General features: G+C 45.8%; 1 protein-coding gene across 10 annotated transcripts in view; it reads right to left on the bottom strand.

The window, feature by feature from the left end:
- Window positions 1-9,513: 9,513 nt before the first annotated feature.
- The window catches only part of PALM2AKAP2 (PALM2 and AKAP2 fusion), a 243,269-nt gene continuing 240,118 nt past the window's right edge, over window positions 9,514-12,664 (bottom strand). For all 10 annotated transcript variants that reach the window (XM_090131477.1, XM_090131478.1, XM_090131479.1 and 7 more), the window contains one exon: window positions 9,514-11,185. In XM_090131477.1, coding sequence (XP_089987603.1) covers window positions 11,093-11,185 — 93 coding nt within the window. In that variant the 3' untranslated portion in view covers window positions 9,514-11,092. The remainder of the gene's footprint in view (window positions 11,186-12,664) is intronic.

Here is a 12,664-nt window from a genome sequence, read left to right as displayed (position 1 = left end):
ACCATTAGTGATCTCATGAATTGCATATATATTTCCAGGATATTCTGAGTGCTCGTTCTCATTAAACGTGTTTTTAGAGCTAGTTCTCATAGAAGGGTATAATTTTATGTCAGCAACTGCAGCACAAGTATAACACAAATTTAACTTAGGCTGTATAACATATCAAACTGAAAAACGCTTTGTGTGAATTCATCTGATCCCACAAAGACTTCAAGATTTCCATTCTCCATAATCAGTTTTTCCCTAGGGCTCAATTCTCATTTTACTGATATTTAAGAGGTAAATTATGTGTCCTCTAGAATTTAATATGTGCAGAATTAGCACAAGGGATCTTTAAGGGCTGTAAGAGCGTGGCTTTTGACATTTAAAAACACGCACCTACAGAATGATTGAGGTTAGCTCCAAGGCAAAAATACATTGCTGTAGACTGCTGAAACCCCATGTTTAAAGGCAACCCACCCTACAGTCCTTGGGCCTAGGGACCCTGAAGCGAGGTCAGCAACAGCTCTTCTTCATGGAGAAAGCCTCTGTGGTGCACTGATGCATAGTACATTGAGGAAGGACCTAGGGTTGTACCCACAGTACGGTGGGAGAGACCCAACAGGGACTCATGGAGGAAGCTGGAAATTGTCATGCTTTCACCCTGTGAAGTTACAGTTCTGCTCATTTTTCTCATTTCAGAGCTGTCTCCTTACCTGGTCAGAGTCTCTCTGGTGGGATTCTTCCCCTGCTGAACTGACAAAACCCAGCACCCTTTACGTGCACTTTTTGTTGAGTCAGCTGCGTTTTAATTTAGCTCAAGGAATTTAGGTGATTTAGTGCTGACACTTAACTGTATTTCTTAACATAAATCCTCTGCATGAAGATAGGAAAAAAGGCTCTTTGTGGTATCCAGTGCTTGCTTAATCAGCTGGACTGCAGAACAAATCCTGCTGTACTTCTTAGATAAGGCCCAAATAATTCTTTTGTGTGTGTGTGTGCACATTCTATTTTTTATTAATATTCACCTCTTCTTTTAAATTGTCAGTCTATATGGGTTTGGCACAAAGCACCTGCAATTTTCAAGAGTGTTCAGGCAGGAATGAACTTAATATAGCTGTTTGAATTGGGAGGGACCTTTAAAGACCACCTAGTCCAACTCCCCTGCAGTGAACAGGGACACCAACAGCTTCATCAGGTGCTCAAAGCCTGGTCCAGCCTGACTTTGAGTTCCTCCACGGATAGGGCATTAACTAGCTCTTTGGGTAACCTGTGCCAGAGCCTTGCCACCTTTATTGTAAAAAACTTTCTTCCTTATATCCAATCTAAATCTCCCCTCCTTCAGTTTGAAACCATTTCCCCTTATCACATCACATCAGACCCCATTAAACAGTCTGTCTCCTTTCACGTAGTCCCCCTTCACATACTCAAAGGCTGCTGCCAGATCTCTCTGGACCCTTCTCTTCTCCAGGACAGCCCCAGTTCTCAGCCTGTCCTTGTAGGAGAGGTGTTCCATCCCTTGAATCATTTCTGTGTCCCTCCTCTGGACACGCTCCAACAGCTCCATGTCTCTTCTGTACTGAGGACTCCACATCTGGGTGCAGTGCTCCAGGTGAGGTCTCTCCAGTGCAGAGAAAAGGGGAAGGATCACCCCCCTCATCCTTCTGGCCACACTGCTTTTGATGAAGCCCAAGATGATGATTGGCTTTCTGGGCTGTGAGGAGACACTGCTGGTTCAAGTCCAGCTTCCCATCCACCACAGCTGAGTAGTGGGATGAAACAAATTATCCCATAATGGCAGCTTAGTCTTTCCTTGTTGAATGAAGTGAGGACGGACAGTTTGGAAAGATGAAATAAGCACAGCAAAAAGATGACTATGAAAAAAAGTTCACCACTGAATGCAGTACAAACAATAATCTGTAAAAACAGTTCAAAATCAAGAACTGCCCTCCTCCCTCACGTTCTCCAAAGATATATTCAGGAATTACTTTGGTTATATAATTTACATGTTTTCTTTCTTTCTTTTTTTCTTTTTTTTATTTTTAAATGTATGTCTATAAATATTTACAGTTGTGGTGAGTAGGTACTGAAAAGCCTACAAATATTCTTTAAAAAAGAAAGAGATGTCTGAGCAAAGACATTCAGAATGACTAAAATCTCACTTGTGTGAGCAAATTGGATTTTGGGTCTATGAGACTGAGGAGTGAAGTGTGGACACAAACTAGAGAAAGTCTTTGTGCAGTGCCGATGAGGAACACTGTGGCAGAATAAAGAAGGAAAAAGAAGCAGCAAGCTTCACTCTCATCCTGGTGCAGTGAGGGAGAAACGAAGAAAAGTACTGCAAGGAAAAGGGGAGCACTAATTATTCTGGGCTGTGAAGGCAAATCTTGGCCTTAAATGTGAAAGAGAAGAGAAAGGTTGGGGAAGAGGTTGGGTGAGAGCACTTGATTCTTGTTGTGACCATGATTTGGATGACTACATTCTAGAAAAAGCAGGTCAAGGAAGAGGGAAAGGGTGGTGAGCGGGGATGCACCAGCTCTATAACAAGGTCCTGGAATGTTATCTGAGCTGCTCAGGTAAGGTGGGGCCTTTCCTGGACCTTTGCTGGGTAGCCCAGCCCTAGCCAGGGGCAATTGCAGGGGACAAGAACCTCTCCAGAGGCACACAGCTCAGTGGGATCCGAGGGGACAGTAGAGAGGAAAAGGTCTGAATCCACCCAGTTTCCAGAGTGAGAGGTGAAGGCAACCAAGAACACTGTGAATGCTTGAAGGCACAGACTCTGTCTTCTGCTGTGATAACAGTTAGTGCTCTGTTAACATTCCTCTTTTGAGGAGAAAAGATAGAAAATTTCTGTCAAGTTTTTTTTTTTCTTTTGCAAACAACCTTGTGTGGAAATCCAACCATTTTCACCCTATGAATCTCAGGTTAGTGCTGCGCATGGACAAGTTCATGTCTCAAAGGCTGGTGAAGGATGGGCTGAGGCTACCACTAAAGGTCCTCCCAGTTTTCATGGTGGGCAAGTTCTAACTGCAGCCATGAAGTCTCTGTGCACTCTGTTGGGCTAGATCCTGAACAAAGAAGTTGGAAAGAAAGGTTGTCTATGGTTTTAGTCACAGTGTGTTTACATTTTCCAGGGAATGGAGAGCTGCAGGTGCTGCAGCACACTGGTGACACTTAGGAGCTCTGCCACCTTCTTCATGTGGCAGCTCTTCCAGCTGAATTTATGCAGCTCAAAATCTAACCAAAACAAATGTCCAAGTCCAAAACTTGAGTAGAAGTTTTCATACTTATTCCTGGACTATAGAACTCCATCTGCTTGGGGCTGGGCAGATCCTTCATGACACTCAGTGAGTACTCCATGAAGGCTGTTGGCAGCTGCCCAGCACAGCCCGAGGTAGTTTCAGGGTGGGAGGCTGTGGAATACTGGCATCACTTGTGTGTCACTGCTTGTCTCACTGCAGTGCGTGAGGACTTCCAGGTGACCTCTCATCATGAGGAGAGATATTCCTGTTTGTTAGCAAGTGCTGCAGGCACACCTAGATAATCACCTACCCTGCAGCCTGGAGGCTGGGTACTTGTTTGAGTCTGGGAGAGTGGAAAGGTCCCTGGGAGCACTGTGGTGTTATGGAGCCTGCCCCACACTGGAGGTACTCTTGCATGATGGTGTATGGCAGGCTACAGGGTACTGCCCCACTGCAGGAGAAGGGTGCGGATGGGGTAATCTGCACTCCTTCCACAGTGCAGGCATGGCAGGAGTCATCCACCAGCAGGGCTGCCCCAGATCAGGTGCTCCAGGGAAAGCACATGTAGATATGTCAAGGTGGATCTCATTGTGTGCTGCCTGGGAGTGAACAGCCTCCTAGGCAGACAACAACAGAGGAGGAGAGTTGCAAACAGGCTTTTTAGATTTGAATTGATGCGGTTCCAGTATGTGTGTGAAAATACATTAATGGGACTAGAATTTGGGAAGAATCTGAGGAAAATTTGAATAATGGGATGGTAGGTAAAATGTACCAAGGATACAATAAAATCTGGGCAGCTTTCCAGCAGTATTTCTGCTGCTAACTTTTCCCAAGCTGCAGTTCTTCAATGTCTACCAAGTATGAACAAATACATACACAATATTAAATTTTAAGCTGTGTGGCAAGAGAGCTGCTGTATTGGCATTTACTGTTCCCTTTTTTTCTCATTTCAGCTCTCTGGGGCACTCAAAGCCTAGTCAAAAAAGACTTTGGATGTTATGGCCTGTTGTGTAACTACTGAACCGCTGGTCAAGAGCAGTGCTGCTGCTACTTGCTGCAAAACTGCTTTTCCTGCTTTTCCTGTTTTCCTGTGAGCTCTCACATCTCCTGCTCTCTGCACAGGAGCAGGGGGAGGCATCCTCCCAGCACTTTACCCCCTTGTCAGTGCTGCACTGTGCACTTTGGTCACAGGTTGAGTGCCCTGCCTCTGAGGTGCCTGTGGGAGTAAGGTAAAGCAGGGCAAGGTGGGCAGATGGATGTGTAGGGGCAAGGCCACAGTGATCTCTGATGTTTAGAAGCACAGTGATTTAGTATTTCTTCTGTGCAGGAAGGGGATGAGAGATTAAGAAAGCTCTGAAAAATCAAGCCTTTTAGGCACTGAAAGGCTGTTTTGATTTGTTAGTGCTGAAGCATCTCAATAACAAATTCCTTGGAAACATCCTGCAAACCTCAGGCAGTCTATATGGACTTATCTTCCGATTCATAAGCTCAAAGAGCCTGCTGTCAGTACATTAAGGGAGAATGCTACAATCCTATTGTAGCTATCAGCTATTTCCTGATCCCTTTTCCTGAAGGCTGATTCAGCAAACAGTGGCCAGAGGTCACTGGGGCGAATCCTAGTCTTGCACCAGTTACCCAGGCCTGGCAGAGTCTGAGACGTGCTGTAGCTGCTAGATTTCTGTCTGCTTCCCTAAGAGCTTGGCTAAGTATGCTTCTTGCCACACAGCATCCAACCCTACTCAGACATGGCCTGAGATAACTTTCAGCTGGCTTCAGAAACTGCTCCCTCTGTGAATAAAGCCCTGTCAGTGAGATTTTCCCCTATTTGTCTTTCTGTTTTCCACTGTTTATAAATCTGTCTTCTGACCTGCCTTACTTAACCTCTGTTCCTGCCAAAAATCTCCACTTTCTTTATACAGAAGGTATCATGACTTTAAATTAACTTCCCCATTGGAAACAACCCTCTCAAACTTATATAAGCTCAGCATCTCTGGAGCTCTCTGGGGCTGGAGCTTGGCACAGCTCTTTTCCTCAAACACATAGTCAAAGGAGAGCTGTAATCATGCTCTGTCTGGCACAGGTATTGCAACCAAGAGACTTTGCTTTATCCTGCTCTCTCCCAGTACCCACCCAAATGAACTCCAAAGGTGGTAAAAGAGTTGTGATGTGAGATAAGCTCTGACCAAAGGCCTTCTCCATCCCATGAGGTTGATACAGAATAAGATCCCCATGGGAGCCACCTGATCTTGCTACCTGGAAGCAGCTGTTTTTGAATGAAGACAGGATCATATTGAAATTAGGAAGGAACAGCAGAGGTGAGGAGGTGGGAGGGAGCAGAGGAGGGTACTGCTGCTGAAGTGTGTATCCTCTGTGGGCTGACGCTTTGCTGCAAAGCAATGCTCCTAGAGGAAAACAAGCGAGCAAGTGCCCTACTTTGCACCTTTCCCTAATGAAGCAGGGCTGAGCCTTCCTGTCTCCTCCACAGAAGGTGGGGTGTTACCTGAAGTGACAGGGTTGTTGGGAAAGTCAATTCCCACTGTATACTGGGAAACTCCACATTTCTCCACGGGGCTGACACTTCATAGGTACTCACAAGCTCTTCCCTCCTTTCTAATGATAGGTTATCTGCCTGTAAAGCCTTGCAGGAATGCTTCATCGGGATTATCTGTTTTGCTAGCACCTTCTCAGCTCGGTGTCTTTCAGTAGTGGCTGGAGGACTTTGCTCAATTTAACATATGGCAAAGAGATGCTACAGGAGGTAGTTACAGTTTAATGGGCATAGTGGCGTTATGTTGACAGTTGGACTAGGTTTTAGTGATCCTTCTCAACCTTTATGACTTTGTGATTCTATGAATTTGTTACTCGGGCTGCTAGAGGAGGGCTTGCTGGGTTGGTAACACGAGCGATGTCTTTGTGTGCTAGGCTCTGAGGTGTGCCAAAGCAGTGACTCTGCCTTTGCTTTCCTGTAGGCACCTTACAGAAGGTCAAAGCCTCATGCCTCCCTCCATCCCTCTGTGCAACCACTGTCCTCGTGTTTTCTCTGGGAGGATTTGTGTAGTGCTACTGTAGGCTGACGTGGCTCCCCACACCCACAGCATCCAACTCTCCAGATGTCAGTACTGCTGCATGGTTCAAGGGCTGCTATTCCACAGCCTTCTGATTTTCTTCATGGATTTTTCCCCTCTGCCACTGCCCTGGGTGGGATTGGAGTGGAATCAAAGCTTCTGGCAGTGCTCCAGCAACTGATGCTTATCATAAAAGCTGTCCTCCTCGAGACACAACTGATGAACCTGTGGGTAAGGTGGCCAGTTAATCAGACTCAGCCAGAACAAGCAGCAGACCCTGTGCTCTGGATGGCATTTATTTTTTTCCCTGTTACTGCTTGGTCTGTTTTTTGTTTTTTGTTTTTTTTTTTTTTTTTAATGTGTTTTTGCCATGGTGCATTTGTGGCAAGATGCTAGATACATGGGGATTCTGGGGAGCAGTTCAGGGCTGGGCTGCCTGCTGCCAGTGGTGTGCTGGACTGCCCAACCTCATCAATTCAGCAAGGTCACTGAATATCATTTCTAAAGTTAAAAAGTCTGTGGTAATATTTGTAGCTAAGGTTCTGCCTAGCCCCATCCCTCCTCTGCAATAGCTTGTGGTGCCTGGCTTTCTGATACTGCATGCTCTGCTTTTTTTTTGTGCACTGATCCCACAAAGTTTGCTTTGTGTTCTTGCCTCTGTCTGGTCCACAGCTGAGGCAGAGATTGTGCCCCATAAACAATGGATTTTGCAGACCTTAAGTACTTACAAAAATACTCTTAAGGCTGGCAAATGTCACTTTGGCCATGCAGTGGAGTGCTGGGGATTTTAGCTGTCCTACGTGTTTCTTAGTGGACAAATATGAACAGCTGCCAACAGTGGAATTCATTGCCAAAATTCCCAAGCCACTGCCACCCACAGACGTGACAGTACTCATTTTGCAATCTCTAACCCTGCAGTATTTGCTAATGGGAGAGGAAATCCACAGGGCTGCTCTCTGCGGGCATTTGGGTATTGTGCCTGGAAGGAAGGGGGCTCAGACGGAACAGTGGGAGCAAACAGAAGGCTGTGCTGCCTTTCAACAAGACCTGAACAGATGGGTGAGTTGGGTAGAGAGGAACCTAATGAGTTTCAATAAGAACACGTCTATGATCTTCCATCAGAGGGGAATAAATGCACACATCAGTACAGGATAGGGAATGATCTCCTGGAGAGGAGCTCTGCAGTGGACAACATGGTGACCATGAGCTAGCAGCGTGACCATGAGCCAAAAAGGCCAACGGCATCTTGGGGTGTATTAAAAAGAGCATGTTCAGCAGGTTGATGGAGGTGATCCTTCCCTCCTACTCTGCCCTGGGGAGGCTATCTCTAGAGCACTATGTCTGGTTCTGGGCAGGAACCAGGAACCTCCTAGAAAATGTCCAGTGGAGGGCCACAAAAATAATTAGGGGTCTGGTGCATTTCCCATACAAGGAAAGTGTGAGAGGCCTGAGACTGTTTAGCCTGGAGAAGACTGAGAGGAGTTCTTACCACTTCTCCTAAATATCTAAAATGGTGAGTGTCAAGAGGCTTGGGCCAGGCTCTTTTTGGTGGTACCCAGTGACATGACAAGAGGCAATGGGCACAAACATAGGAAGTTCCTTCTGAACATGAGGAAGAACTTCTTTACAGTGATGGTGACTGAGCACTGGCACAGGCTGCCCAGAGAGGCCATCGACTCTGTCTCTGGAAATATTCAAGATCCACCTGGACGCTTCCCTGTGCAAGCTGCCTTATGGAACCTGCTTTAGCAGGAGGGACAAAGGAGATCTTCAGAGGTCCCTTCCAACCCCTATGATCCTCATTGCTCTCAGCCCCCAGGGGGCATCCAGGCTGCAACCAAACAACATAATGCCCCCAGCACAAGGGCACTGTGCACCTGCTCCCATTGCATCCCTGCTACTGCTGGATAGAAACACAAAGCAGGCTTCTGTTTTAATGAGAAAATAATTGTATACTTGCATTGTAGGCCTCACAGTCACTATAAAACAGAAGCAGGATAACATTGAAGTGGTTAACATACAGAAAGCCAGGTACTGTTGAAGCTGTTCGGTGAGTCATGACAAGGATGCCGCCTTCTGGTTGCCAAGCCAAGTGATGTTTTTCTGTTTTCCTTCGGATGATGTCAGTATGGAGCGAGATGAAGCCCAAACTGGCAGCCTTTAAAACAAACCATTCAGAAAACCTGCACTGTAACCCCGAACTGCTTATAATCACAAATGCTAATGCTTAACTATTTCTGAATACACAGTTTCATTAAAACCAGTCTTTGCCACGGGAAAGGATCTGAGCGCTTCTTTTGTGGAGACAAAGTTAACTCTGCAATAGTGCTCCTTGTTTGCATTGGATATAGTTATATATAGATAGATATGTATTACTGGCGTATACTTATAAACACCTAAGCCTGGTAGCATGCAAATGAAATAACAGAGAGGCGAATGAGCTGCACAGCACCCGTGCTACCGCCGCGCCGAGTGTGCACTGCTGACAAATGCCCATAATTTCTGGAAGAGAAGAACACTGCTGGCTGCAAAGTTTGGCTGCCCGAGTCCAGCACATACCACTGCCCTGGGGAGGAGAGCGGAAGCCCCCAGTGCTCCTCTCCCACAACTGTGCCCCTCATCGAGGGCAATCTGGTTTGCGTTTCTAGGACCAAGGGGCAACAAAGCATGAGGAGATGGGTGGTCTTGAGATGGGTGACCAATGTCAGCCGGTGTGGGAGGAAAGCAGACCTCCTTGTGGAGGGGAATACAGATGTGCCCCCATTTTGGGGAGCACTGTCTGATGTGGGGCCCTCTGCTCAGGGCACCTCGTCTCACAGCAAACAGGTCAGCAGGGCCTTCGTGTGCTCCACGGCATGGAGGGAGACAATTCACAGAGCTCATGGGTGCTACAGTTCCCTGAAAATGGGCCTCAAAATGTCCACAGGCATGCTGGGGGGAATTGTGGGGAGTAATATCATTCGGTTGCAAGCGCTGTGTTGGCTGAAGAAAAGCACCAGGAGTGTGTTCACAGTATTGGTACTTATTAGAAGTGAGCTCGCTGCTCCAAGACAAAGCAGCGCAGCAGGCCATGAAGCCAAGGAGAGGCTTGGGGGAGGACGAGCACTGTGGTTTTTAAAAAGAAGTCAAAATAATCATTGTTTGTCTATAAAAAAGGCAGAGCATTTTATATAGAAAAAAGCTCAGCTTTTTTTGTTGTTGTTGCTGTTGCCTCCCAAACTTGTTCATTTCTGGTCCAGAAATTATGGTTCCCAGATCTAAAATACTCTTATTGTATTGCTTGTGTGAAAAGAGTAAACCCGCAGCCTCTATACTACATACAAATACAAAGCACAAGAATAAATACCACATTTCTTTTCCTAACTGTCAGCTTACAAAATTGGTCAATACTTTGCAATTGTGACTCATGCAAATACCGTGTTGGGTCAAATTTTGATATCACAAATACTGCATTAACTCAGTGCCTTGTTTTTTTTTATATCCCCTTTCAGACAAAAAAAAAAAAAAAGAAAAAAAGAAAAAAAAAAAAGAAAGGAAGAAAGAAAGATATAAGCACTCACCCCTACAGCTGGTACACAGCCTTGGAGAAAACCCACACATGCACACTGCCACACATATCCTTGCACACATGCCCCACGCACACACAGATGCACACGAACCCCTGGCGGCTGATCCCGGGCCAAAGCAACAAGCACGGGCCCTGTGGTCTGCTTGCAGCGCTGCACGCTCTGGCTGGATGGCAAATGTCATGCTTCCCCCCTGCCTGCCCCCTCGCTCCCTCCTGCCCCCAACTTCTTGTTGCCTGGGGATCCGAAGGCTCCCACACAGCACTCTGCTCCAAAGGCTTTTTATGTTGTACAAATATAGTGAAAGACGTAGCTCTCTTTCCTCTCTATCTCATACCTCTTCCTAGGCCAAAGTCTGGCTTAGTTCAGTTATTGCCTTCTTTAAAAATTAAATGTCCTTTATTTGTATTCATTCCCCACTACCTTTCTGCTTCAAACTATCCATCTCCACCGGTTATCCACGTACACCATTCTTTTTCCCCTCCCCATCATCAAAAAATAGTTGTCATCCGCTAAATACAGACTTTCTATTTAGAAACTTTGTTAGGTAAATATGATCTGAGAACCTGGAGCTCAGGTGATATTGCAAGCATACAGGATCCTAAAGCTAAGGTGATCCATTTGGCTTAGCTCTCATCCCCATCTATTCCACTCCTGAATTGTGATGGCTTGTGTTTGCAACACAAGGGCTGTATTTACTGAGTCTGCTGGATTGTACATTTGCAATAGATGCTTCCCCGTTTATTTGTGGGTTTTTGTTTTTTTTTTTTTCATTTAAACAGATAAATTACTAGATAAGGGGCGCAGACCCCCCCCTCCAAAAAAACCAACCCCACTCCAATCCCAACCCCAAATCTTTCGGTCCCCTCAAACAAACAGCATCAGAGGGTGACGTCGTCACGCTGCAGGGGTGAGGCCGATGTGGGCACAGACCCCAAGCTGCGTCCTGGGGATCCCTGGCCCCTGCAACCCCAGCATCATGTGGGAGGGGGAAGCAGGGGTGGGAGGAGGGGGTGTTTTCCAAGTGGGCTGTTCCTGTTGTTTTAGAGTTGCCGGGAGCTGGATTGTTTTTGTGTCTGTGTGCATCATCGAGTTCGTTGTGTATTTAATAAATATCGGATTAAAATGCTGCTTATTTTTTTTCCTTTTTTTTTTTTTTCCCCTCCTTTCTCTTTCATATTTTCTTCTTCTTTTTTTTTTTTTTTTTTTTTTTTTTGGTTCAGCAGATGCTGCTGCACAGCTACTCGTCCTCCTCCCGGTTGGCGTAAATGCCGGCCTCCCAGCGCAGCGCCAGCGCGCTCTTCCTGCGGTTCACCCTGGTGGCCTCCAGCACCTGGAGGGACAGAAGGAGAGAACATCCGTCACATCGCTGGGTGAACAGACATAAAAATCCACACATCCAGTGGGTGTATTATACGTAGAGAGGCATGTATGCGTATATATGTACACATATAACAACACACATAGGTATATATATATTATATATATGCACAAACATATGCACGCATATAGAAGCGCACATACGGTATGCGACTTATATATGGACACACGTGCATGCACAGAAACAATTATTTTAGGTAAGGAACAGTTTTAATACGTGTGCAACAAACTTAAAAAAATAATTCAGAGTGGACCAAAGGGTGCTAGCATGGGATGTGCACACAGTACTCTCCTCTGCTGATACAGAACATTGTATGCCTGCCTGCACCAGTCCTCCTGGAGAAGCCCAGTTCTTAAGTTTAAAGAGCCAGTAAGAAAAAAAGAAAGAAAGAAAAAGGAGTAAAAAAGCCCAAACAACAATATGTGGCTGTTCCATCAGCTCATGGCTGCCCTCCCAGGTCCTACAGCCTCTAGCATGCTGCTCTGCACAAAAGTGGCTTTCTGAGGTAGGGTAGTGCCATTTGATTCCTCTGCATAGAAGTCAGATGAGGTGATGACTTAAGTCTTGGATGGGGCGGAAATAAACAGCTGAAGCTTAAGAATCACAGAACTGAGTTGGAAGGGAACCATGGAGTCCAACCCCTGCTCCACACAGCACTACACAAACACAAACCTTGTGTGTGAAAGTGGTGCCCAAACACTCCCTGAGCTCCAGCAGCTTAGGGCCATGCCCACTACCCTGGGGAGCTGTGCCATGCCCACTGCCTTTCCCTAAGCTGTAGAAGTGGGAGCAAGGCTGAGCAGTTTTTATTTTATCCAGTAGAGGGCAAATGCGCCCCGAAAACCAACAATTCATCTGAGGGAAAAAAGGAATTCATGAGGAAATCCTTCCGGGATGTTAGCTGCAAGCAGTGCAATGAAGCAATTGCAAGGCTGAGGGCTGAAAGTTTAAGCTACATGCCTGGGGTGCTGAGTGCCCAATCCATGGGAAGACACTCCAAAACGTGCCTCTGAACAATGGAGAAATAAAACCACTTACTTATCAGGGCATCGTCACTGTCTCAGAGTAAGAAATTAGAGAGGCTGCTCTATGCTTAGCAACAAAAAGTAAAAAAAAAAGCTTTTTTTTTTTTTTTTTTTTTTCTTCAAATGGCAATAGGCAACTACTAGGAGACTATTGAGACCACTGTAGGGTAACAATTAAGAGAAACTAAGAAAATTATTGCTTTCCCCACTCGATAAGGAAATTCAGATTAAAAAAAAAAAAAAAGAAAGACAATTCAGCACAAATTTCAAACTGAAACTGACACTGTCACAGAGCATTGATACATCCAAGAGAGATCTCCTGAATTTGGCCTGGTTTATGGTAGCTGAAAATAAAAGGGATTTTACATAATTTACAACAATTTCCGGTCACTGTCTTCCTTGCTGG

Source organism: Phasianus colchicus, chromosome Z, assembly GCF_987193195.1.
Source record: "Phasianus colchicus chromosome Z, bPhaCol1.hap1.1, whole genome shotgun sequence".
NCBI lineage: Eukaryota > Metazoa > Chordata > Aves > Galliformes > Phasianidae > Phasianus > Phasianus colchicus.
The sequence above is the reverse complement of the archived record's forward strand: the minus strand, read 5'-3'. Positions and strand labels throughout refer to the sequence as shown.